Source organism: Castor canadensis, chromosome 5 (assembly GCF_047511655.1).
Source record: "Castor canadensis chromosome 5, mCasCan1.hap1v2, whole genome shotgun sequence".
NCBI lineage: Eukaryota > Metazoa > Chordata > Mammalia > Rodentia > Castoridae > Castor > Castor canadensis.
The window spans coordinates 347472-369649 of record NC_133390.1 but is presented as its reverse complement, the minus strand read 5'-3'; the positions used below and the strand labels follow the sequence as shown (position 1 = coordinate 369649).

Sequence of the window (22178 nt, the reverse complement as noted above, 5' to 3'; positions counted from 1 at the left end):
CTTGAGCCACTCCACCAGTCCCTGTAGTCATTGTTGGCTATGCAAGATTTTTGTCTGCTTACTGTCTAACAGGGCATAACTCCATAACTTGGGTTCACAATCCTTCTGAAAAGATAGGAAGAGGCCCTGCCTCTGGGTGTTAGGGAGGCTCCCCCTGTTGGCTATTAGAGGTTGGAGTCCTGGAGACTATGAGAGTAGGGCTTCATAGAGAATTACTCGGGGATTGGGGATCTTGGGGTCACGAGATCCAGCTTTATTGGGCATACCCAGTGCTTCCTCCTCAGCAGCCCGAAGCCAGTGACCCAGGGTCCGAGACAGGAAGCTGGTTATGTTCTGACCCCTGTGCAGGGGTGTTCCAGGTGTACACTGGGACTGTCCTGCTTCCCCATCACAATCATCTGACTGGCTCATCTTTGTCTCCTCTGCTGTGAAGATTTTTTTTTTTTTGCTCCTATTTGTTGCCTGTTTTTCTATTGATTTTTCTTTTTTCTTCTCAATTTGATGTTTTTTGTTTGATGTGTGGAGGTGGGTGAGTGTGTTTGGCAGTCCTGGGTTTTGAACTTAGGGGCCTCAAGCTTGCTGGGCACTTAGCCATACACCCAGCCCTTGTTTATTTTAGTTTGTTTTTCAGGTGGGATCTCTTATTTTTACCAGGGCCACCCTAATGACAGTTCTGTGTTCCTTCTATTTACAATTCCCACATAGCTGGGACCTCAGGCATAACACCACATGAGATAGGGATCTCACTATTTGCCCAGGCTGGCCTCAAAATGCCATCCTCCCAATCTCCTTTTAAGTAGCTGGGATTACAGATAACCTGGGATTACAGATAACCTGGGATTACAAATGCAAACCACTTCACTCAGCCTTATTTTTTGTTTTCTTTGTTTGTTTTGTTTTGTTGTTTTGGCAGTACTGGGGTTTGAACTCAGAGGGCCTACACTTTGAGCCACTCCACCAGCCCTTTTTTGTGATGGGTTTTTTCAAGACCTATCTTGAATAGTTCCCTATCTTGGGAACTATCTGCCTGGGCTGGTTTGGAACTGCGATCCTCTTTATCTCTGCCTCCTGAGCAGACAGGAGATTACAGGCATGAGCCCCCAGCACCCAGGAGTTTTGGGTTTTGTTTGTTTGTTTGTTTTGAGACAATTTCACTATATATCCCAGGCTGGCCTGGAACTCAGATCCTCCGCATGTACTACCATGCCCAGTTCTTAATAGAGAACTGTGTCTTAATAGAGTAAGTGTCCTTCTGACCTAATCTGAGAAACAATGCCTGTGGGTTGAGTGAGCAGCTGTGTCTGAGCCTGGCCCCACTGCCCCAGTTCCAAGTCTCTGGAGGCAGGCTCTCCTGACCTACTCCAGGAGGCATTGGTGTCCTTGGCCCTTTGCTAGTCCGTATGTATTCCAGATTCACACTCAGTGCCATGAAGAACCTGGGGTCCTGATGAGACCTATGTGAAATCATGAATCAGCTGATGATGAAAGTTCTACCACACCTGTAGGTGGCCACCCGCTCCTGCAGGTTATCTTTAATGTCTCTCAGGTACAAGTGTGCACTGTATGCACTGAGTCCCTGCAAAGAAAGCCCCTTCTCCTCTCCCCTCCCGACCTGAGCAAGAGACGTTCCTACCCCCCCCCCCCCATTAGGCTCCAGGCCCCCAGGTACTGGGAGGCAGATAGGAGGATCATAGTCTAAGGTCAGCCCCAGGTAAAAACACTAGACTATGCAGAAAAATAGCCAAAGCAACAAAGGGTTGGGGGCTTGGCTCAAGTGGTAGGGTGCCTGCCTAGCAAGCTTGAGGCCCTGAGTTCAACTCCAGTACACCAAAAAAAAAAAAAAAAAAAAAAGGTTTGCATATGCCAGGCATGGTGGTGCTGTAATCTCAGCCCTTAGGAGGCCGAGGCAGGAGACTCTCCAGTTCCAGGCCAGTCTGGGCTACATAGCGAGACCCTGTCTCAAAAAACCAAAAGAAAGAAAGAAAACGTGTGAAAATAGGATGTTGAAACAGGTCTTTAATTCATACTTCTAGCAAGAGCAGAGTCTAAAATCCCACTCAGGGTGCACTGACAGATGGTTCTGAGGGAAGCAAAGGGCACCACCCAAAGTTCCCTGGGAGGTGTTGCTTCCTGTTGATCCAAAGGGGCATCCCTCTTGCCTGAGAGCCAGTCAGCCAGAGGAGAGGCCAGAGGGTCTACCTTCAACCTGCAAGGTTCCAGGGATACAAAGACAAGGGAAGGTCTGCTTGGGAGGAATTTAACAAATGAAACAAACTTACAAACTTAACCTTGAAGGAAGGCAGTGAAACTTACTTATAATACTTAAAAGTAACACCATTGATAGCTGAGTGTGGGCTCAGCACTAGGGAGTTTGAAGCCAGCCTGGGATACATAGTGAGACCCAGTACCAAAAAAAAGTGTGTGGGGGGGAACGATAAGGAAACAGTCTACCCCCAAAAAAAATTAGCCATAAAGCAAGAGTGAAGGTAGCATGTACATACAGGAAGAAATCTAACTGTCAGGAGGCAGAGATAAGATAGAAAGCTACCTTCCCTTGCTCTTCAGGAGCCAGGGTTCAGCCTGTGTTTGACTTCCCAGAAAAACCTACTGCAGGCAGCATGCAAACCCATACCTACTTCAGCTGGTGGTGTAGGGATAGCTGCATGCTACTTTGGCTCAAAAGGAGTACCTCATGTACACTGCAGCTTCTTTCACTTTAACACCAGGAGGCCTCTCCACGTGTGGCAAACCTTTCCCCAGTTACTATGTTTGACTTTTCCTTTTGTGTGTGCACATGCCCAGGGACTCATACATGCTGGCCAAGGCTCCACCACTGAGCTACACCCCCAGTCTCAATTTGACTTTCTCCTTCCCCCACTCCAGGAATGTTTACTTTTTATGTGGCTAAAGCTCTATGGCTCCCAACGAATTAATCTTTACATTTTTTTCCTGATGAAATCTGGTATTTCACTTGAGTGAGTTATTCACCTGGCTATCCCAACTGGCCCTGAAGGTGATCAAAGATGGAATGCCCTCTGCTTACCGGGCTGGAAGGAGGGGGCTCACACACCCGGAGCATGGAAGGACAACATACCTTCAAAAGAGGCCCTAGAGAAAAGGCGAGGGTGATGCTTGGCGTGCCCTGCCCAGGCCGGGCCTACAGGGTCACACGATAGGGGTGCCTCAGGTTGGGAGAGTCGTTGAGCTGGACAAAACACCCCAGCCACAGTCAGCTTCCCAGAAAATGGCACGGGTCCACATGGCCTGGAGACTGGGGCTGACCTGGACTTCTGGAAGACACAGGGTCTTTCCAGGCTCCTTCCACACCCCATGCCGCTGGGGTGTGGGCAGCACCTCCGCAGGGGATGGGGAGCAGCAAGCCCGACCCTGGGGCCCTTCCACCACCTATCCAGAACGCTGGTCTTCCGGCTCCAAACTTACGCGCCAAAGGGAGGCAGAGCGGTGGCCGGGCCCGGCACGGGGCGCACGGGGGGCAGGAAACTGGTGGCTGCGACCAGCGGAGGCCACGCGGAGTAGGCGACAGGGAGGGCAGGCGCGGGTCCGGCCTGCAGCGGCGCGTAGTGGTGGTGGTGGTGCACCGGGGGCGGCTTTCGGCGGTCGGCTCGCTGGGCCGTAGGGCTCGCCCACCGCGGGTCCTGCACGGAGCACATGGGGGTCTGGACCGCGACAGCCGCGCCTGGTCATCGTAGACCAGGTCGAGCAGGGGCAGGAGGGGCTGCAGGTGAGCTCTGGGTGCAGCGCAAGTCCTCGCTCTGACCTACCTGCGGGGCCGCGCGCGGTCCCGGCGCAGACGCATGAGGCAGCGCTTTGAGCATCATGTTCTGCATGATGATCTGGTGCATCTGTGCGTTTTGCATCAGCATCATCTCCACCATGTCTGCAAGGACAGCAGAATTGCAAACCTCAAGATTGTTGAAATAGACACAGAGACATCCGGGTGCACTCAGTGACCACAGGTGGACTTCCTGTCAATGTTTTATGCACGGCTCACAGGTGGCCGGAAAGAGGTTGGGCCACTGGCCTTGCTGCCACCAGTGATTCGGTTCTCACTGTGAAACCCGGCTGACCTTGAACTCTCTCTGTAGTTTGGGCTGACCTAGAACTCGAGATCCTCCTGCCACGGCCTCCCCAGTGCTGGGATTTCAGGGGTGGCCACCATACCCAGTTTAAGGTACTTACTTTTTTCTTTTTCTTTTTCTTTTTTTTGGTGGTACTGGAGTTTGAACTCGGGACATCTCGCTTTGCTAGGCAAGCACTCGAGCCATTTCCCCAGCCCACCACACCCAGTCAAAAATGGTAATTTCATATTATGTGTTTTTACCACAAATTTAAAAAAAAATAATAAAAAAGATGCTGGGCACCTGTGTTATTCTAGCTATTCAGGAGACAGAGATCAAGAGGATCATGTTCAAAGCCAGCCCCAGCAATAGTTCGGGAGACCCTATCTCGAAAAAATCCAAAACAAAATGGTGGTTCAAGTGGTGGAGCTCCTGTCTAGCAATCATGAGGCCCTGAGTTCAAACCCCAGTGCTGACAAAAAAAGAATTGTGTATCCTGGGTTTTCTCTGTGGGCCCAAGGTCATCACAAGTGTCCTTAATGTTGAGAGAAAACAACTATCAATCTAGACTTGAATGCCTGGCAAAGCTCATACTTAAGAACGAGAGAAACACAAGGCACTTGTGCAAGGATGGGAAATGATTCTGGAAGGATGGCCTGAGATAAGATGAAGAGAAAAGGCTTCCAGGTCAATCCAGACAGGTATCTTCTCCATCAAGTTAACTGCACGTGTCTTTTTTGTGAGGTTCCCTCCACCTTTCGTACTAGGGATTGAACCCGGGGTCTCTCCACTGCTTTGCAGGCATTGTACGTGGGGCTTCTCCATTGCTTTACAGGCACTCTACCACTTGAGCCCCCAGCCATCTGGTTCTTGTTCTGTTTTCTGAGACAGGGTCTCACTAGCTATCCAGGCTGGCCTCAAGCTCACTCGCCTCTGCCTCCCAAGTAGCTGGGGTTATAGGCATGTGCCACCACACACAGTGATGAGCCACTGCTAGGGAAAGTGTAAAATGGTACAGATACCCATGGAATGATTCAGATTTTCCACTCCTAGGTATTACTCAAGAGAAATGAAAACCTAGTCCACAGAGAGACTGGTCCATGAATGTCTACGACAGCCTTTTTTGTTTTTTGTAACCACACCAAACAGGAAACAACCCAAATGTCCAATAGCAGGTGAATGTGTAACAAGCTGGTATATACATACAAGGAGCTGTTACTCATTGATTAAGAAGAGGGGCTGGCAGTGTGGCTCAGTGTAGACCATGTGACTAACATGCACAATGTCCTTGGTTAAATTACAGCACCAAAAAATTAAAAAGGACCAGAAACATTAGGGGATAATGGAGATGGTCTCTATTTTGACTGTAGTAATGGTTTCATGGATATAAACACACATGCAAACTTATCAAATTGTAGCCAGGCATGGTGGTACATGCCTGTAGTCCTACCACCAGGGAAAGTGAGGCAAAGGATCACAAGTTCCAGGCCAGCCTGAGCTACATAGTGAGACGCTCTCACGACAAAAACAAAAAAAGATATAGAACCTCCATCAGATGCACCAATGCTGCTCCTGGGTCTGTACCCAAAGGAGATGAATAGAGCATGGAGGAGCCAATTGCACCATGTCCACTACAACACTGTCCACAGCAGCCAAGAAATCAGCCTCAGTGTCCAGCAACTGATGAATGGACACAATGCACTGCATATACATGATGGAATGCTATTCTGCCATAAAAAGAACGTAATTTTTATAGCAAGCATGAGGCCCTGAACTCAAGCCCCAATACTACCAAAAAAATAGAATTCTGCCAGGCACTGGTGGCTCAGGCCTGTAATCCTAGCACTCAGGAGGCAGAGATCAGAAGAGTTGTGGTTCGAAGCCAGGCCAGGGAAATAGTTCATGAGACCCTATCTTGAAAAAAACCCATCACATGAATGAGCTGACAGAGTGGCTCTAGTGTAGAGCACCTGCATAGCAAGTGTGAGGCCCAAAGTTCAGACGCCAGTACTGCCAAAAAATACATTCAAATTCTGTCATTTTAGGGGAACGTAGATGGAACTGGAGACCATTGTATTAAGTGAAATTCCCCAGGCACAGAAAGACACATGGAATGAAACAAATTGATCTAAAGCTGCCAGTGGAATGCTGGTTACCAGGCACTGGGGAGAGGAGGAGGCAGGGAGGCCTGGGGAGAGGTGGGTGCTGTAGTTGGATCAGAGAAGTAAGTCCTGCTGTGCTGTCCATGTGGTAACTAGAGAAAAGATTTTGAATGCTTCCATCATAAAGAAGTACTAAGTGTTTGAGGAGATATATATTTAAACATTGCACAACATCTACATTGTTGAGGAACTACATAGCATTCCATAAATAAGTACAATTCATGCTTTATATCTGTTCAGAAATTATTTTGGGGCTTGGAGCTCAGAGTGTAGTCAGTGGTAGAGCACTTGCTTAGCATATGTGAAGCCCTGGGTTTAATGGCCAGCATACAAAGGGGGAGGGGAAAGAGAGAGAGAGGAGAGAGGTGAGAGAAGAGAGAGACAGAGACAGAGACAGAGACAGAAAGAATTTAAAATTTAAAATTAAAAAAAATAGGCCTGATGTGGTGGTACACACCTGTAATCCCAATACTCAGAAGGCAGAGGCAGGAGGATGGAGAGTTTGAGGCCAGTCTGGGCTACATATTGAGACCCCATCTCAAAAAAAAAAAAAAAAAAAAAAAAAAAAAGCGAGAGAGAGAGAGAGAGAAAAGAAAAGAAAATGTGCAAATTGTTGTGTTACCTCAGTAGCACCTTTTATTTTTTGGTGCGTGGGGTTTGAACTCAGGACCCCATGCCACTCTGCCAGCTTTTTTTGGTGTTGGGTATTTTCAAGATAGGGTCTCATGAACTGTTTACCCATGCTGGCTTTAAACCACTACCCTCCTGATCCCTACCTCCTGAGTAACTGGGATTACAGGCGTGAGCCACCAGTGCCTGGCTGTGTAGCTAATAATGAGTTGGGATTGGAGCACAATTATTCCAACTCCAGTCCAGTCCTCTTTCTTACACCTGTTTTCTTTTCTCAGAAATATCCTTCATATAAGAGTCCTTATATGAAGGACTTCCTTCCTTCCTTCCTTTCTTCCTTCCTTCCTTCCTTCCTTTCTTTCTTTCTTTTCTTGTGGTGCTTGGGATTGAACCGAGGGCCTCCCTCATACTAAGCATGCACTCTACTGTGGATTTCTGAAAGTTAAAATTATTTTCATGTTGAGTAGCCAAAAGCTGACTCTGAGTATGCAGTTTCAAAAACCCACAACAATACTAATATAGAGCACTTACCTTCCTTAATGTTTCCGGACCTGTGTGGGGTAAAGGCCGGAGGAGGAGGAATCTGTGCAATGAGTGGCTGCTGAGGTAGCTGCTGAATGATGGTGGCAGGAGGCTGGGGGACCTGAGGAGTACATCATTAGTGCTCATGTTCTGCAGTACCATCCATCCATCCATCCATCCATCCATTTATCCATCTGACATAGGGGTTAGGCAGGGAGTTAGGAAACCTGATGACAGAAAATCCAGTTTTCCAAGAGTGATCACCTCCATGTCCATAGACCTCAATAAAAGCTTGAGATCTTGGGAATCTCAGGGCAGCCAGTTAGTTATTTATGAGGTGCCTGCTATCCTGCTTAGAGAGTGTACTTTCACTTTGCTTTGCATGAATAAACTTGCTCCTGCTTAAGTTTTATCTATCTGTGAGTAAATTATTTTTCTAATGAGACCAAGAAACTTCTGGCCCTAAACCCAGTGACCCAGATCTGGTAACAGATTTATCCTTCTATCTTCCCATCTACTACTCACCCATCTACCCATCTATCCACCCACCCACTCATCACCCATGTACCCATGCACCCATCCACCTATCCTTCCATCCATTGTCCATCTTAGGAGAAATTTAAATGATTAACTAGAAAGGTGTGTGCATCTGAGTGTACTTAAGATGTGGTATTTTTTAAAGTTTCTCTTGTCTCCTGTCTTCAGCAGGATAAGATAATTCCTGGTTTCATTAATTCTGCTTTAATAGATATACCTTGGAATGGCTAGTCTTTTAAATTTTAGCCATTTTAACAGAGATATAAAATGTAGTCATTTAGAATGGTTTTCATTTTCATTTCCCCAATGACAAATGGCATAGAGAGTCTAGGGGCATATGTGTGTGATGAAAGGCTGAATAATCTGACAGTTGGTCAGTCTAACCTTGTACTGATACCAACTTGGCTAGTTACCGTAGCTCTATTGTGTATTATAGGACATGTATGGAACTTGTGGAAGTCATTTGTTGTTTCTCTTCTGAGTGAAAGCAAATGTGGAACAATTTTGAGCAAACACCAGAAAGACCTTCTGTATTAATCCTCTTCTGTACATTCAAGCCCTGCATGACCTTTTTCCTTCTTGCTCTGTTCACAGAAAGGATGGCTAGACCAGGGGTTGGAAGCCTTTTCTGCAGAGGTTTGGGCAGTAAGTTGTTTGTGCTTGTGGGCTACATGAGTTCAACTGAGTGTTTGCTACCTGTTAAACAGGAAATGGTCACAGACAGATGTGAACATGCAAGTCTGGCCCAGTAGAATTTCATGAACGTTGAAATGTGCATTTCTTATTATTTTCCTATGTGATAAGGTATTATTCCTTTGTTTTTCACAAACATTAAGAAACCAGATTGGAAGTGATTGCACACACCTGTAATAGCATCACTCAGGAGGCTGAGGCAGGAGGATTGTAAGATGGAGTCCAGCCTGAACTACATAATAAGACCATGTCTCAAAATCCTCCTCCCCCCCAAAAAAAAAAACCAAAAGCAAACATTTAAAAATAAAACCAGACTTGGGGGTGTAGCTCGGTGGTAGAGCATTCGTTTTGCCTAGCATGTGCTAGGCACTGGATTTGATTCTCAGCAAACAAAACAGCGCACAATGAACTGAAACTGCTCTTGTTGTGCAGCTTGCACAGAGTAGGGGACCCAGTCCACCTGAAGCCGCAGGCTGCCAGCCCTGAGGCTCTGAGGCATTGTCAGAGTGGCTGCGCCTCTCCTGGCTGCCAGGACCTTCCACCTCAGGGCTGAGCTTAGCCGCTGAGATGTTCATCAGTGACCAAGTCCCTGTTCACCACCTTGGTGTCTTTGGGCTGAGATTGAAATCCATGTGCACGATGGCTCTGATGGCATCCAGTAAGAGCAATATGTAGGGGCACAGGCCAGGGTATGCAGAACCCCTGTGCGGACAGCCCATCGGCAAAGGCTCTAGGGGACTTTATTCTCATGGATCCCTTTACCACATGCTGCTGCTAGCATCTCCGCCCAAAGGATAAATGTCTTCCAGGTCACCAACCTGCTCAGGACTATCCACTGTACCTGCCCCCTCTTTTCCCCTGCTGTCTGCACTCCCATCATGCTGACTTCCCATGGAGTCTTCACCCTGGCCTCACGACCTCCTCTGGGTGCCACCAGGTATTCACTTTGGTTGAAGAAGTTGATTGCTTTCAACCCAGAGTGCTGGAGGCTGCACTGTGTGGAACTCTCCGAGAGGTACACTCTTGTGGCTCTTCTAACTCTGTCCTTGAATTAGGGTCTTCAGTGTCCCTGGTCACTGTGGAATGCTAATGAATTTGTGCTTCTAAGGGTTCAGGGCTTTCTACCCTAACCCTTCCAGTGCAGCAGTTAGGATGTGCAGGTAGAGGTGAGAGGGCCAGCCTCTCATCTGTCCTGAGCATTGGCAACCTCCAAACTAGCCCTCAGCATGCCTGCAAAGACAGAACCAGAGAACCTACAAAAGCCCCAATGGTGCCCCGGACAGCAAAGCCACTGCTGTTGGCTTTCAGCAGATGGAGCCTCTTCAGAGCACTGGCATATACTCCTGGGCTTCCTGGGAGAGGAGTGAGTTGGGTCCCTGACAGCATGGCCTGCTGTGACACAGTGTCCTTCCACACTGCTTATGTGGTCTCAGTTCTGACCCTCCTATCCCCACCACAGTTGCTGTGTTTGCCTGAGTCCTCTTACCGGTTGCTGGATGACCCTTGGCAGCTGTGGGGCTGGTGTGGGCAGGGAGGCAGTGGGGTGGACATCCACAGGGGTAACCTGTCTGCGCAGGGCTGGTGTAAGGGCTCCTCTATGTGCCTCCTTCCAGGCATGGGCCTGGGAGTGCTCGTCCAGTAGCTGCTGTTCCTGTGAGGCCAACAGAACCTGCTGGCCATGCGCCGGCAGCAGAAGGACCTGGAGTTCACACACAGACCTCTCTGGGTAGATGGGCTGTTACCTCTATGCCTTTCTTGTGCTCTCCCCCTACTACCCAAGGCACTTGGCCCTCGTGTGCTCAGGTCCTCCGTCACCTCAGCATGGAGCCCCTGAAACTTTGCCCAAAAGCAAAGCAAAGGCCCTCTTGTGGTGCACACTTGAGAGCGTTGCTACTTTAAAAATGTACCAAATAGCCAGGCACTGGTGGCTCACACCTGTAACCGTAGCTACTCAGGAGACATAGATCAGGAGGATCACGGTTCAAAGCCAATCTGGGCAAATATTTCATGAGACCCTATCTCAAAAAACTCACCACAAAACAGGGCTGGCAAAGTGGCTCAAGTGGTAGGGTACTGCCTAGCAAGTGTGAGGCCCTGAGTTAAAACTCCAGTACTGCAATGAATAAATACATAAATAAGGGGCTGGTGAAGTGCCTGAACTGGTAGGATGCCTGCCTAGTAAGCCTGAGGCCCTGAGTTCAAACCCCAGTACTCCTCCCCCCACAAATATAAATAAATAAAAACAAAATCATAGTTAGAGGTCATCCCAGGCAAAAAGTTAGCAAGACTCTGTCTCAATGAAGCAGCTGATCATGGTGATGCATGCCTGCCATTACAGCTACACTGGACACATAAACATGGGGATCAGACTCATGGTCCAGGCAAAAAATGTGACCCTACCTGAAAAACAGCTAAAGCAAAAAGGGTTAGGGGCATGGCTCAAGTGGGAGAGCACCCAAAACTCAGTAATGAAAAAAAATTTTTTAACAAGTTTTCTTGTTGTTTTCCCCTAGTCAACAGTCTAAATTGCTCTTCAACATCTACTCCTCACTTGACACAAGGAGCTGACCTCTGTCCCTGGGGTACATGTAGGTAACACTGACACATTTGCCCTTCTACAAGGTCACTTCTTGCTGCTGGACGATTTAGTTTGGACAAAGCCCCTGGATTTCATCCTAGAGTTCCACCTGGCACTGAGAACTCTGCTTACTCAACACCAGTTGCACTCTGATGTGTGCAACCTCTGCCTGTTCTGAGCTCACTGTGCTGCACCTCCCACCCTCACTTTTCCCACTTTCGTAGGGACATGGTTGAGGCATGAAGTCCCTCAGCTGCCCACAATTCAATTACCACACACAATTAGCAGACAGAAAAACAGACCCAGGAGTCCAGAAGCACCTTCCCTGGACCTGAGATCTGAGTGTGGTGGCCTGTGATTCAGTTACAGGGAGCTCGGCCCAGGCTTGTGGCAGAGTGCGAGGCCCTACCCAGAGTCTCTGCAGAAGGTCCTTCCTTCTCCTCAGAGCACTCTGTAGGGCAGCGTCCAGCCTGTTCTCAAGTCCTGGAGAGAGGAAGACACAACTTGCTCTGAGGAACATGTCATTGCTAGTGACCACTGCATTCCCTGTCAGAGTACCCCAACTTCTTGCACCTCCAGGTCTTAGGATGACTCAGAGCCTCCTGAACTCAGGCCTCCACAAATACTCATCCCAAAGAAGGAGGAGATGGGGCTGGTGGCTGTGAGGGCAAGGGCCGTAGTGGGGAGGAGTGATTTGGGGGGCTCAGTTTTTAGTTGGGGTCTTGGTTCTGGAAAGGAGCTGGAAGTCAGTGAGGCAGGTCCCTCTCAGGAGTGTGCTACTCCAGTGCCTCTGCACCCTCTTTGGCTCAGAGAGCGGGGAGGCCTCCACAGAGTCAGTGGTACTTTGAAAGTCCAATTCCAATCTTCCGGAGAGGACAGACCTGCCCACTGAGCATGGAGGAAAGGTCTGTGCACCAGAGGAGGCTCTGGAAAGATGCTCTCCCAAGGGACATTGGCATCCATTGGGTTTGTTATTACACATGGTCTGGTTTGCGATTTTCCATCTGGACTTGGGGCTCCAGGCTCTGCCAGCTACCTTTGGAGCTTCTGGGGCCCCACAGCCACACCTGCTTCTTGTTCCAAAGAACAAGACACATTCCTCCTCAGGTCCTTACCCAGGTATCCCTGAACCTGGATGCTATCACCAGGTACTCACTAGGGCAATACTGAGCCCCCCACCCACCCTTAGGGCAAGTTTAGGGCTCTGGAATCAGAGGGATGTGATCAGATCTGGGTGGGACCACTTTGCAGCTGAGCAACCTGGGGGTGGTTGTCTGACCTCTCTGTGCCTCCATTTCTCATCTGCAAAATGGCAATGTGAGTGCTCCCTTCTAGGTGTGCAGGCTAAGGTGGAGGGGATGTGTTGTTTTACAGGTGAAAACAAAGCCCTTCCACTGAATGTGAGAGAAGGTGGTTCCCAGGGGCTACTACCCTTGTCTTCCCTCACTGTTGTCCTGCCTGCCCATGTGGGTCAGAGCAGCTCAGGGCTATTACCTGGCACTAGGTGGGGGCCCTCAGAGCCCCCCTCCATTCTCTCTCGCTCTTGCTCCAGCTTCTGTAGAACAGAGATTGTAATGATGAGTGGGGCCTGCCCTGCCCAGCTGCCATCCCAGAAGCTCTAGGAGTGCCCAATGTGCAGTGGGCAGGAAGTGTGTGTGAAGTGGGTAGACAGCCAGCTGGGTCACTTTATTCTCTTAGGAACTGTCCTAGGCATGCATTCAATGTAACACACATGTTCCATCTTAAACCCAAGTGAGAGCTCTGGTGGGTCCTGGGGGGCTTTGATGGGTATGGTGGGGGCAGGGGACTCTGATGGGCTTCTTCAGATACATTTCTGAAGAAAAACTGCAGGACAGACTGTCCAGATGAGACCTCCCACTTGGCAAGTGGCTGTCCTGATCACCACCACCTGGGCCCTGGATTGGGGCACAATGTTAGTGAGAGGCAGGCAGCAGAAAAGGAACTATGCAGGCAGAACAGAGGACTCAAGCATAAACATCAATATCATGTGGGTCTTATGCTCAGTGACCTTTGAGGAAAGGCATTTTGGTCACAGACCAGACCCTCAGAGATGGCTGTAAAGGTGGAGGAGACAGGCATGACTGTTCTGGGAGTGCCAGGCTATGTCTCCAAAGCAGGGAGGTCCCTTTACACACTGAAGCCTGGAGGTGGTGGGAGCTTCCTAGGACTGTCCTCTGTAGATGGATACAGCTTGTCCTACAACTGCAGAAACTGCAGAACCAACTGGGTTTGATACAACCACAAAGAAGAAACCCAGAAATCACATTTTTCCAGTATAAGAGAGAGAGGGTTTGCTTTGGAAGCAGGAGCTTGTCGCAGGTAATTTGCAGAGGCAGGAGACATGAGTGAAGCATCTTAATTTTCAGTTCATAAGCCAAAAGCTGAGCTCCTTTGTGGAGTTGAATGTGGCAGTGAGCATGTTCTATCTCACCTGTTCCAGGAGTCTCAGTGTAAGTCGGGTCATCTGGTCTGCCACAGATGAGTCCAGCATTGTGGGGACTGTGAGAGATGACCACAGGGGGCAGAAGTTGGAGACCCACACTCTACCCTGGTCCTCAGTTATCTGAGAGCCATCCTGGTGTTATGGTTGGGTTCCCTGGCAGTGGGTTCAGTGTACCTCCTGGAGACTGGACTCAGGAGAAGAGTGTGCAGGAGGACAGCACGTTCCTCCCTGTACTGCAGTACCAGAGCCAACAGGAGACAGTTGCTAGGCTGGGAGGAAGGGCAGCCCCTTGTTGCCAGGTTTCTACTGAGAGTCCTTCCTGGGCTCTGTGTCCCCAAGCAGGTGTTACCATAAACACTGATCTGTAGGTGTGGTTAGGCGGGGCTCAAAGGAGAAGCAAAGGGGCAGTGCAGGACCAGGGGGACAGACCTCAGACTCCCCCAGGCAACACCCACCTGGGGACAGAGCCTAGAAGAATGGAAGGGGAGGCTACCCTCACCCCTTCCCCACCCACTACTGCCTCCAGGGAGTTGGGGTGCCCTCATCCTCCTAGGGACTCTCAAAGGAAGAAGGTAGTGCAGCTGGACAGTTGGGAGGACATGGAAGGGGCCCCTACCTGAGGGCTTCAGGAAGTTCTTCAAGGGCAGGGCAGGAGGGGTTTGGGGCTGAGATCACCCAGTGGGACTCACACAAGCCAGTGACCAGCATCTCACATGACATGGGGCTACCAGTAGCCACTCTTGTGGGTGGGGTCAGCTCTGCCGTGATCTGATCCCAGAGAGAAGCTGTGCCTGACTCCCCCACGGAGGCCCTCCAGCTCAGCAGAGATTCTGGGGACACACAGAGGGCTTTGTGTGGGGCAGACAAAGACAGGGGAAGGAGACCATGCATGTGGGCTCTAAGCATCAGACTGGCATGTGAGTCAATTCCTCCCCTTGGGGAAGGCATGAAATTGGGGTAGGCTCACTGAAGCAGGGTGGACACCCTTGTGACCCAGCTTGCCCCGTTAAAAGTATCAGGGTGCTGCTGTGAACACAAATTAGACACATGCTTGAAAACTGATGGGCAAGGCAAAATTTACTTTTTTTTTTTTTTTGTGGCACTGGTGCTTGAATTCAGGGCCTTCACTTTGAGCTACTCCACCAGCCCAATTTTTGTAAAGGGTTTTTTGAGATAAGGTCTCAAAGAACTATTTTCCCGGGCTAGCTTTGAATTGCAACTATCCTGATCTCTGCCTCCTGAGTAGCTAGGATTACAGGCGTGAGCCACTGGTGTCCAGCCAAAATTTACTTCTGCAGAAGGGTGTACCTCTGACCAGAGTCAGGCAGGTGAGTACACCAAGCAGGAAGTCCGCTCGGTTTTTATCTCTTAACACAACTCTGCCCCTTACCCTGATGGACAGGTTTGAGTTTATAATCTTAATTGTCTACTTAGAAAAGGGGGCACATGAAGCAAGGGGGACCTTGAAGCAGGGAGAGCAAGAGCATTCTTTTGGGTAATATTCATCTTTAAGCAAGCAGTTTGAGATTAGGACATCTGGCGATAACCAGCTCTTTGTTTGACTGCAAGAACCTTGCAAGGTAAAGCAATGTTTCACAAAGCATGCAGGCAGCAACTTGGGAGGCTAGCTGGCACTTACACAGTGATAGCTACATTTACAGAAACTCCTTTGACAAGAAAGAGCTGACTTTACTTGATTCTCACACCCCATACCTCTACCAGACCCCAACACTGCCTTCCACGTCCTTACATCACCCACACTTCATCAGTTGTGGTTTTATGTGCAGGTCTGATCTGACCCACATGGATTCTAAAAACCTAGATAGACATGGGAGGAACTAGGGCAGAGGTGGAGGTCCATCCTCCATCTGAGGAGAGTCCTCCAGACGCAGCTCCTCCGCCTGGGTCTGCTGGAGCAATCTTCCCAATGGTCATGGAAGGCCAGGCTCACTGCTGACATTGGTGTCCCCATATGCCTTTGCTACTGAGGGCCCAGGCTTGCCTGCTTCTTGGAAGTCCCCTTGTGTCCCTGGAGGATGGTGTCCTGGGGTCCTTGTGGACACTGCTGGCACCAGCAGACCCATCTCGATGTTCAGATACCAGTATGCGTCTTCCTGATGCAACAGTCTCAAGACACATTCAGACAGTGTGATGTGGATGTGTTCCCATTTGTTCGTGACCCTTCCTTTCTAGTGGGCATGAGTTTCTAGAGATTTTTATTATTTTTTTTGAGACAGGGGCTCACTATGTAGCCTCATTCTCCTTTATCCCCTGCTCCCTGTATTTAAATACCTAAAAATTCAGAGATTCAGGCAAAATCTAGGTGTCTAGCTGTTCTTGGAAAGTCTGATCCTGCAGTCTTCCTGGCTCCCATCATCTAAGGAGCCCATCCCTCAGTTAGCATGAACCACTCAACTTTCAGTCTGGGAATCAGGAGGCTCCTAGCAGTAATGTTTGCTGTGATCTGCCTCCTCCTTGAGGTGACCTCATTTCTGGAGCATCCTGAAGATTTCTGTGTAGTCACTTAGATTCAGGGACGTCACTGAAGTACAGGACTAGCTGGCATCACTCTGCAATGTAAGGGAGGCATCACTAGTGTTTCAGTCTGAGAAACAGTCTGAGGTAGTAGGCAGTCCTCCACCACCAGCTGTACTCAAGCAAAGGCACAGGATAGATGAATGGAACAGCAAGAAACAGAAAGCCACGCAACACTTTAAATGGAGGAAAACAGTGAGGTTTATCTGAAGGGCCGTTTGAGAGAAAGGCCAGGACTGCATCAGCACCTTCTGGTTTTCCCTGCTGCTGTCTCCTAGTTGCAGGCACAAGGGGTGGAGGGGTGGGGATGATGTTATCCATCTCCACCAGGCCGGGTTGCAGGGTTTATGGGTGTTCACTTTTCCACATGGGGAGGATCTGAGGCACACTGTCAATATATATAACTCCCTGCAGTTCCATCCACAGGTTTTAAACAAAGGGGGCTGTGTCCTTTTTACTTTAATAGCAAATGGGATGCTATTTATGGCAAGGAGAAGAGCTGTGAAAGGCTTTAGGATGTGTCACGAGCAAGCTATGCCAGTAACACAAACATATTTGTGTCTTTCCACGATGTCAGAATTAACAATAAATCCACAAGCTATGTCAATTTCATTGGCTTTGATTCACTCAGTATTCCTGATTTCACTTGGTATTTGTGGCCCCTTGGAAATACAGTTCTTTTATTCCATTCCAATCCTAATTACTAACTTGATTACACATACTTCACACAGTAATCTATGTAACCACATGTTATGTATTTGCATTATATATATATATGTTATAGAATGGCTACAGAAGGGTTAAAGAGGCTGCAGGGCTGTGCTAGAGGCACAGGCAGAGAGCTTATACAGATGAACTGGAGTCTCTGTACAGACCAGATAGGAAGTTTTAAGAGCCATCGGTGCAGAAATGCTCAGGTTGCAGAGTTGTCAAACTTAGGTCCAGGTGCAGGCAGTTTTGTGTCACTTTGAGCTGCAGCCCAGGGACAGACAGCTGGAGTTCTTTCTTGTGGTTAACTTTCTTGGACTGGGTGATAGGTCAGCATGCTTTCCCTGTCTCAGTTTTGGGGTGTTCCTTCTTTTACAGTCCCAGGTGAAGGAGTTCATCTGGTATGACTGACAAGCGCATGTGTCTGGTATTTCTGATATGATTTGATATATTCACAGTGTAATTGTTTATTGGCACAAATTACCATTTTGGGCCTCATGGTATGCTGGCAGATGGTGGCCTGTATAAGCAAGATGTAGTCTTTCTATTTCAGCACTTGTACTCAACATGGAGTGACTCAAATAGGTTTTCTTGAGGATCATAGGTTCACAGAAAGGTAAGAGATGGGAAATACAGCACATTTGTTTTGTTGTTGTGTAGGGGTTTGAACACAGGGCCTTCTGGTGCTGGCCAGGCAGGTGCTCTTTGCATCTATTTTTGGTAGGGTCTCACATTTGTGCCCAGGGCCAGCCTCAGGAGATCCTTCTGTCTTACGGTGAATCACCACGCCAGCTCTTGCTAACTTTCTGCATGGGTTGGTCTAGAACCGCAATCCCCCCATCTCCACCCCCTACTAGCTGGAATTTCATAGCACATTCTTTTTGTTTTTGAAAGAAATTCCCCCTTTTTAAAAAAATTTTATGTATTAGCATATAATTGTGTTAGGAAAAACGCCACTCACACACACACACACACACAAAAAAAAGCTCATGAGAAAGACTCACGTTTAGGTTTAATAACAGACTCGAGGTGTCAGGCTGGCCAGGGAAAGATGGCACAGCACTGATGCTGGGCTAGGCATGGGCTTGAGGAAGTTAGAGAGTGGGACTTTCCGTTAGGAGTGGAGCTGCCTGGGGAGGCTCCATTTCTCAAGAAGCGAAAACCTGAGGGTGAAATGGCCGCTGATTCACAAAATGGCGACATTATTGTTCTATCATTCCCCTATTTTTCTTTAATAATGATGAGGGTAAGGGCTGAGAATCAGGAATCTGGGCGAAGTGTCGGCCTTTTAGCTGCTTCCTGCTGATAGGGGGTGTTGTGTGGGGTGAGATCCTCAGCTTCCAGGGGCTGTGGTAGGGCCCCTCAAAGAGGTCTTCTGGGTGGCTTTGAAGCGGTTGATACCCCTGGAGGTATAACTGATTAAACTTTTGATTAGTAATGGCAGATATGTGGTCCAAGAGAAACCTTTGTACCATCTATGATGCAGGGAAGGAAGCTTAAGAGCAGGAGAGCAAGAAATATAGGCATTAGGACGGGCAATAGCCAGGAGAACCACTGTGAAATACTGTTTCCTAGAGGGTTCTAGGAGCCCTCCAGCTCCTTTCTCCGCTTTTCTAACTGTTCCTGGAGTTGTCTAACTTTGTCTCTTACTACCCCTGACTGGTTAACTTAGAAGCAACACTCCTCTTGTAAGAACAGGCAGACACCACCCCTTTTGGCTGTGAGCAGCTCAAGGCCTCATCGGTTTTTTGGTATGACTGAGGCTAGGGAGTCAAGTTGTTTTTGTAGGGTTAGGATAGACTCAGCTACTGTTTGGAGGTCATTTGTTAGTTGATTATGGAGTTTTGGGTAGTAGTAAATGGAGGTCCCCATCCCTGTTGCCCCTGTCCCCACGGCAGCTGTTATTCCCAGGGTAGCCAACAAGGGAATGGCCTGAATTGCCCTTTTTGCTTGAAAATGTGTGGTGAGGGGATAGGTAATGCCTGATCTTCTGTGACAGTGTCTGTCAGGGACGAGGAATACCAAAGTACAAATACTGTTCCAGGCTTGGGGTAGGCAGGGATATATTCTCTGCCCGCATAAGCAGAGGGTTTCAGAAAAAGGAGGGCAGCAGATTTGTGACCTTGATGGTGTGAAAGCACTGGTGAGGGGGCAGGTCTCCCACCTCAATTTTTCCTGAGGAACTGTTGAGGCAGAGAGGTGCCGGCTGAAAAAGGGAGACTGAGAGAGGGTATGGGTGGTGGTGTTGCCGGAGAAAGAACAGTTCAGGGAGAAGGAAGTGGAAATGTTTAGGGGGCTGGCGATGACCTGAGAGGACCCAGCCTGTAAACACATCCAGCACCCTCAGGCCAGGGCGGGATTGGTAGTATTAATGATCTGGACAAGAAGGGTTTCAGAAAGGGGGAGTGAGTGGCGCAGGGAATTTTGAGGGGCTTTCTGGTGGGAAAGAATAAGTTTTCGGGAACCTGGGTACCTAGGTGTGGAGGACCTTCTGGAATGCTTGATCCTGGACCCCTCCTTCATCAGACATACCGTAATATGTGAGCTCAGACCAGCACACCGGTTTTCCCTGCCTCCTGAAACAGGTATAGCCTGCGTTGTCACCTTTACTGGTTCCTGTCCAGGGTCTGTGACCCCACAGCTCACATAAGGTGGCGTGCTCATAGCAAGCCCTATGCTGGTAGGAATAGGATGAGGTGCATGGGCAGGGGGGAAGTTTGGGGCTCACAAGGGTACAGGTCATAAGAAAGAAGAGAGCACAAGGAGTAAGGCGCACAGGGCGAGGTACCCAAGACAGAGAGCTGCGTGATGGGGCCATCTCCAGTCAGGGAGAGAAGTTGCCCACAAGCCGACACTCGGGAGAGAGGGGACGAGAATTTCTTCAGGAGTGAAATCTGAGAAGGTGCCTTGGAGGTGGAGGTCACCTATCCAGTTCAGAAAGTATGGGTAAAGGAGGTAAGAAAAGGGAGGGAGATTGATGGGGGGGTGGGGGAAGGTGAGAACCTCGGAGTGTACTATATGTAGGAAGGAGTAAAAGCGAGAGCAGGCACTGATGGGAAAGAATGGGAGGGGAGAGGTATAAAGAGTGAGCGGGGGAGACGCAGGTTCCTAGGCATAGGGCTCCTGCCTATACCCTGAGGGGTCTTCGTGGATGTGTTGCTGTCTTCCAGGATCTTGGGGAGGCAGGAGATCTTTTATCTTTGTTGGTCCTTCAATGAGGGCAGTTACCCTGGGGTCCCCTAGAGTTATGGCTGTCGGGCTTGGGAGTCCTGGGCTCCATCAGTTGTCAGCTGCAGTTGCCAGTCCTAATGATCAGTTAGGGAGGAGGGATGGTGAGGGGGGCTGAGACCTTCCACCTGGAGGGGTGGAGGGGCAGTCCATCGCCCAGTGGCCCTCCTGTTTGCATTTAGGACATGTCCCCTGGGGCAGCAGGGTTTAGCACATGCACGGGCCCAATGTCCTTCAAGGTCACACCGAAAACATGGGCCCGGTGGTGTTTGGGATTTTCCCTGGCCTCCGGAGTTAAGAGGTCTGGGGCCTTTGTTGGAGGTCTTGTGCCAACCATCTGGAATTTAAGCCTTATCTCTCCTTTCCTTATCAGCCCTTTGTTGTTCTTCTCAGTAATTATAGACCTTGAAGGCCACATTTAAAATTTCCACCTGCGGGGTCTGAGGACCATTTTCCAGCCTCTTAAGCTTTTTCCTTATATCTGGGGCTGACTGGGAGATAAAATGGGTCATAAGAATGATTGTTCTGTCCTGAGTTTCAGGGTTAACTTTTGTACAGCGTTGTAGCGCCTCTGTGAGTCGGGACAGAAAGCTAGCTGGATTTTCCTCTTTTTCTTGTTGGATCTCCCTGAGTTTATCAAAATTAACCACCTTCTGGGCAGCCTTTTTTAGTCCTGCCACTAGACAAGTGACCATTTGATCCCTAAGCGTTTGGCCATTGGTCTGGTAATCCCAGTTGGGTTCTTCTACAGGGACTGCTGTAGCCCCAATAGGGTGGGTGGGGGTGGCGCGATGGACTTCATCTGCATGTGTCCTAGCTGCAGTCCCAGACCCTTTGCCTCTCCTCCAGGAGGGTGGAAGAGAGAATGAGGTGTAGGATTGAGCCAAGTATTGGAACTCTTTAACATAAAAATCTGAGTCAACGGTGAGAGTCAAGGCACTTTTCTAGAGAGGTCAGCGAGGGAAAAAGGGACATGAACCCGCACAATAACTTCTGCTCCAGCGACCACACTAGGGGGGTATACAGAGGCAGGCCGAGAAGGGGGGTCCATGAGAGCAGGTGTGTGTGGGGGACTCATGGGGTCTTGGGGTGCTGGAGGAGCAGCAGGGCCTGGGGGAGCCTGTTGTTGAAGGGCGGGGGTCCACTGCTGATAGAGTCGAAAGAGGGGAAAGCCTTGGGGTCAGAAGGGGGCTCAGGAGAAGATTTGGCTGGTTTCATGGCTAGTAGGGCTTGTGCAGGGGAATAGGAAGTACAGAAGGAAGGTTTGGTGCAGAGATGGGAAAAGAATTGGATGTAGGGGATTTCCATTTGCCAACACGTTCACAGAAACTGTATAAATCTCTTAAAATATTGGGATCTAATGTGCCATTAAGTGGCCATTTGGAGGCAGCCTAATGGGTTATTGGGGCCGGACATGGTTACAGAGAAAAATAAGCTTTCGGGGCTTAACATCAGGCATTAGGCAACCGGGCTCAGGGTTGGCCGGGAGACATCCCAGTGGGGAGCGAGAGGGAATTTACGACGGTCCAGCTCCCTTAGTGAGGCCCGAACTGAGGAGAGGGAACGACGGCTGTCCCCGTCACCGGGGGCCCACCGGCCTCCAGGGGACCCGAGAGCGCCGAGACCCAGAGCCAGGATTTCGAGAAAACGGGACCAGGGCTCCGCGCAAAGGGCTCAGCAAGAAAGGACCGTCGGAAGAACTGGCCGTTGTTGGAGGCTCGATGGGGCAGCCGCGAGGGCGCTCCTGGGGCTCCGGGACCCCGACAGCGCAGCTCAGCCCGGCAGGGGTCGGGGTTCAGGCAGCACAATCAGTCGTCCTGGACCGCGGCTCCCCCAGGCCCTGCAGAGCCGGCTTCGTCCCCCGGCCCCGGAGCCTCGCGAGGGCAGAAGGGGGACGGGGAGCCGTCACGGCACCAAGGCGCGGAGCACCGCCGCTCGCAGAGCGGGCTCCCGAGACTCGGCCAGGGAAAGATGGCGCAGCGCCGACGCTGGCTGGGCGTGGCTCTCAGGCACGAGGGGGCTTTCCGCCAGGGGTGGAGCGG

At 49.7% G+C, this 22178-nt stretch overlaps 1 protein-coding gene across 2 annotated transcripts; it reads right to left on the bottom strand.

Annotated features, from left to right (window-relative positions):
- Positions 1-1812: 1812 nt before the first annotated feature.
- C5H21orf58 (chromosome 5 C21orf58 homolog) lies at positions 1813-14336 on the bottom strand. Of its 2 annotated transcripts, XM_074072457.1 has the most exons (10): positions 14282-14336; positions 13654-13721; positions 12696-12756; positions 11611-11684; positions 10110-10274; positions 7403-7514; positions 3783-3898; positions 3442-3656; positions 3044-3108; positions 1813-2206 (listed from the first exon to the last, which is right to left on the bottom strand). In XM_074072457.1, exons 2-9 carry the CDS (start codon positions 13711-13713, stop codon positions 3063-3065), a joined length of 849 nt encoding a protein of 282 aa, XP_073928558.1. In that variant the 5' UTR covers positions 13714-13721; positions 14282-14336; the 3' UTR covers positions 1813-2206; positions 3044-3062. The 2 variants fall into 2 exon arrangements, with proteins under 2 accessions (XP_073928558.1, XP_073928557.1); XM_074072456.1 differs by having other exon boundaries at positions 1813-3108.
- Positions 14337-22178: the final 7842 nt, after the last annotated feature.

Coding starts and splice junctions, on each gene's coding strand:
- C5H21orf58 (XM_074072456.1), bottom strand. CDS start 13,713: ATGCTGGACTCATCTGTGGCAGACCAGATGACCCGACTTACACTGAGA. Junction 10,275..11,610: donor ACCTTCTGCAGAGACTCTGG/GTAGGGCCTCGC, acceptor TTGGCCTCACAG/GAACAGCAGCTACTGGACGA. Junction 3,657..3,782: donor GACCGCGCGCGGCCCCGCAG/GTAGGTCAGAGC, acceptor TGCTCCGTGCAG/GACCCGCGGTGGGCGAGCCC.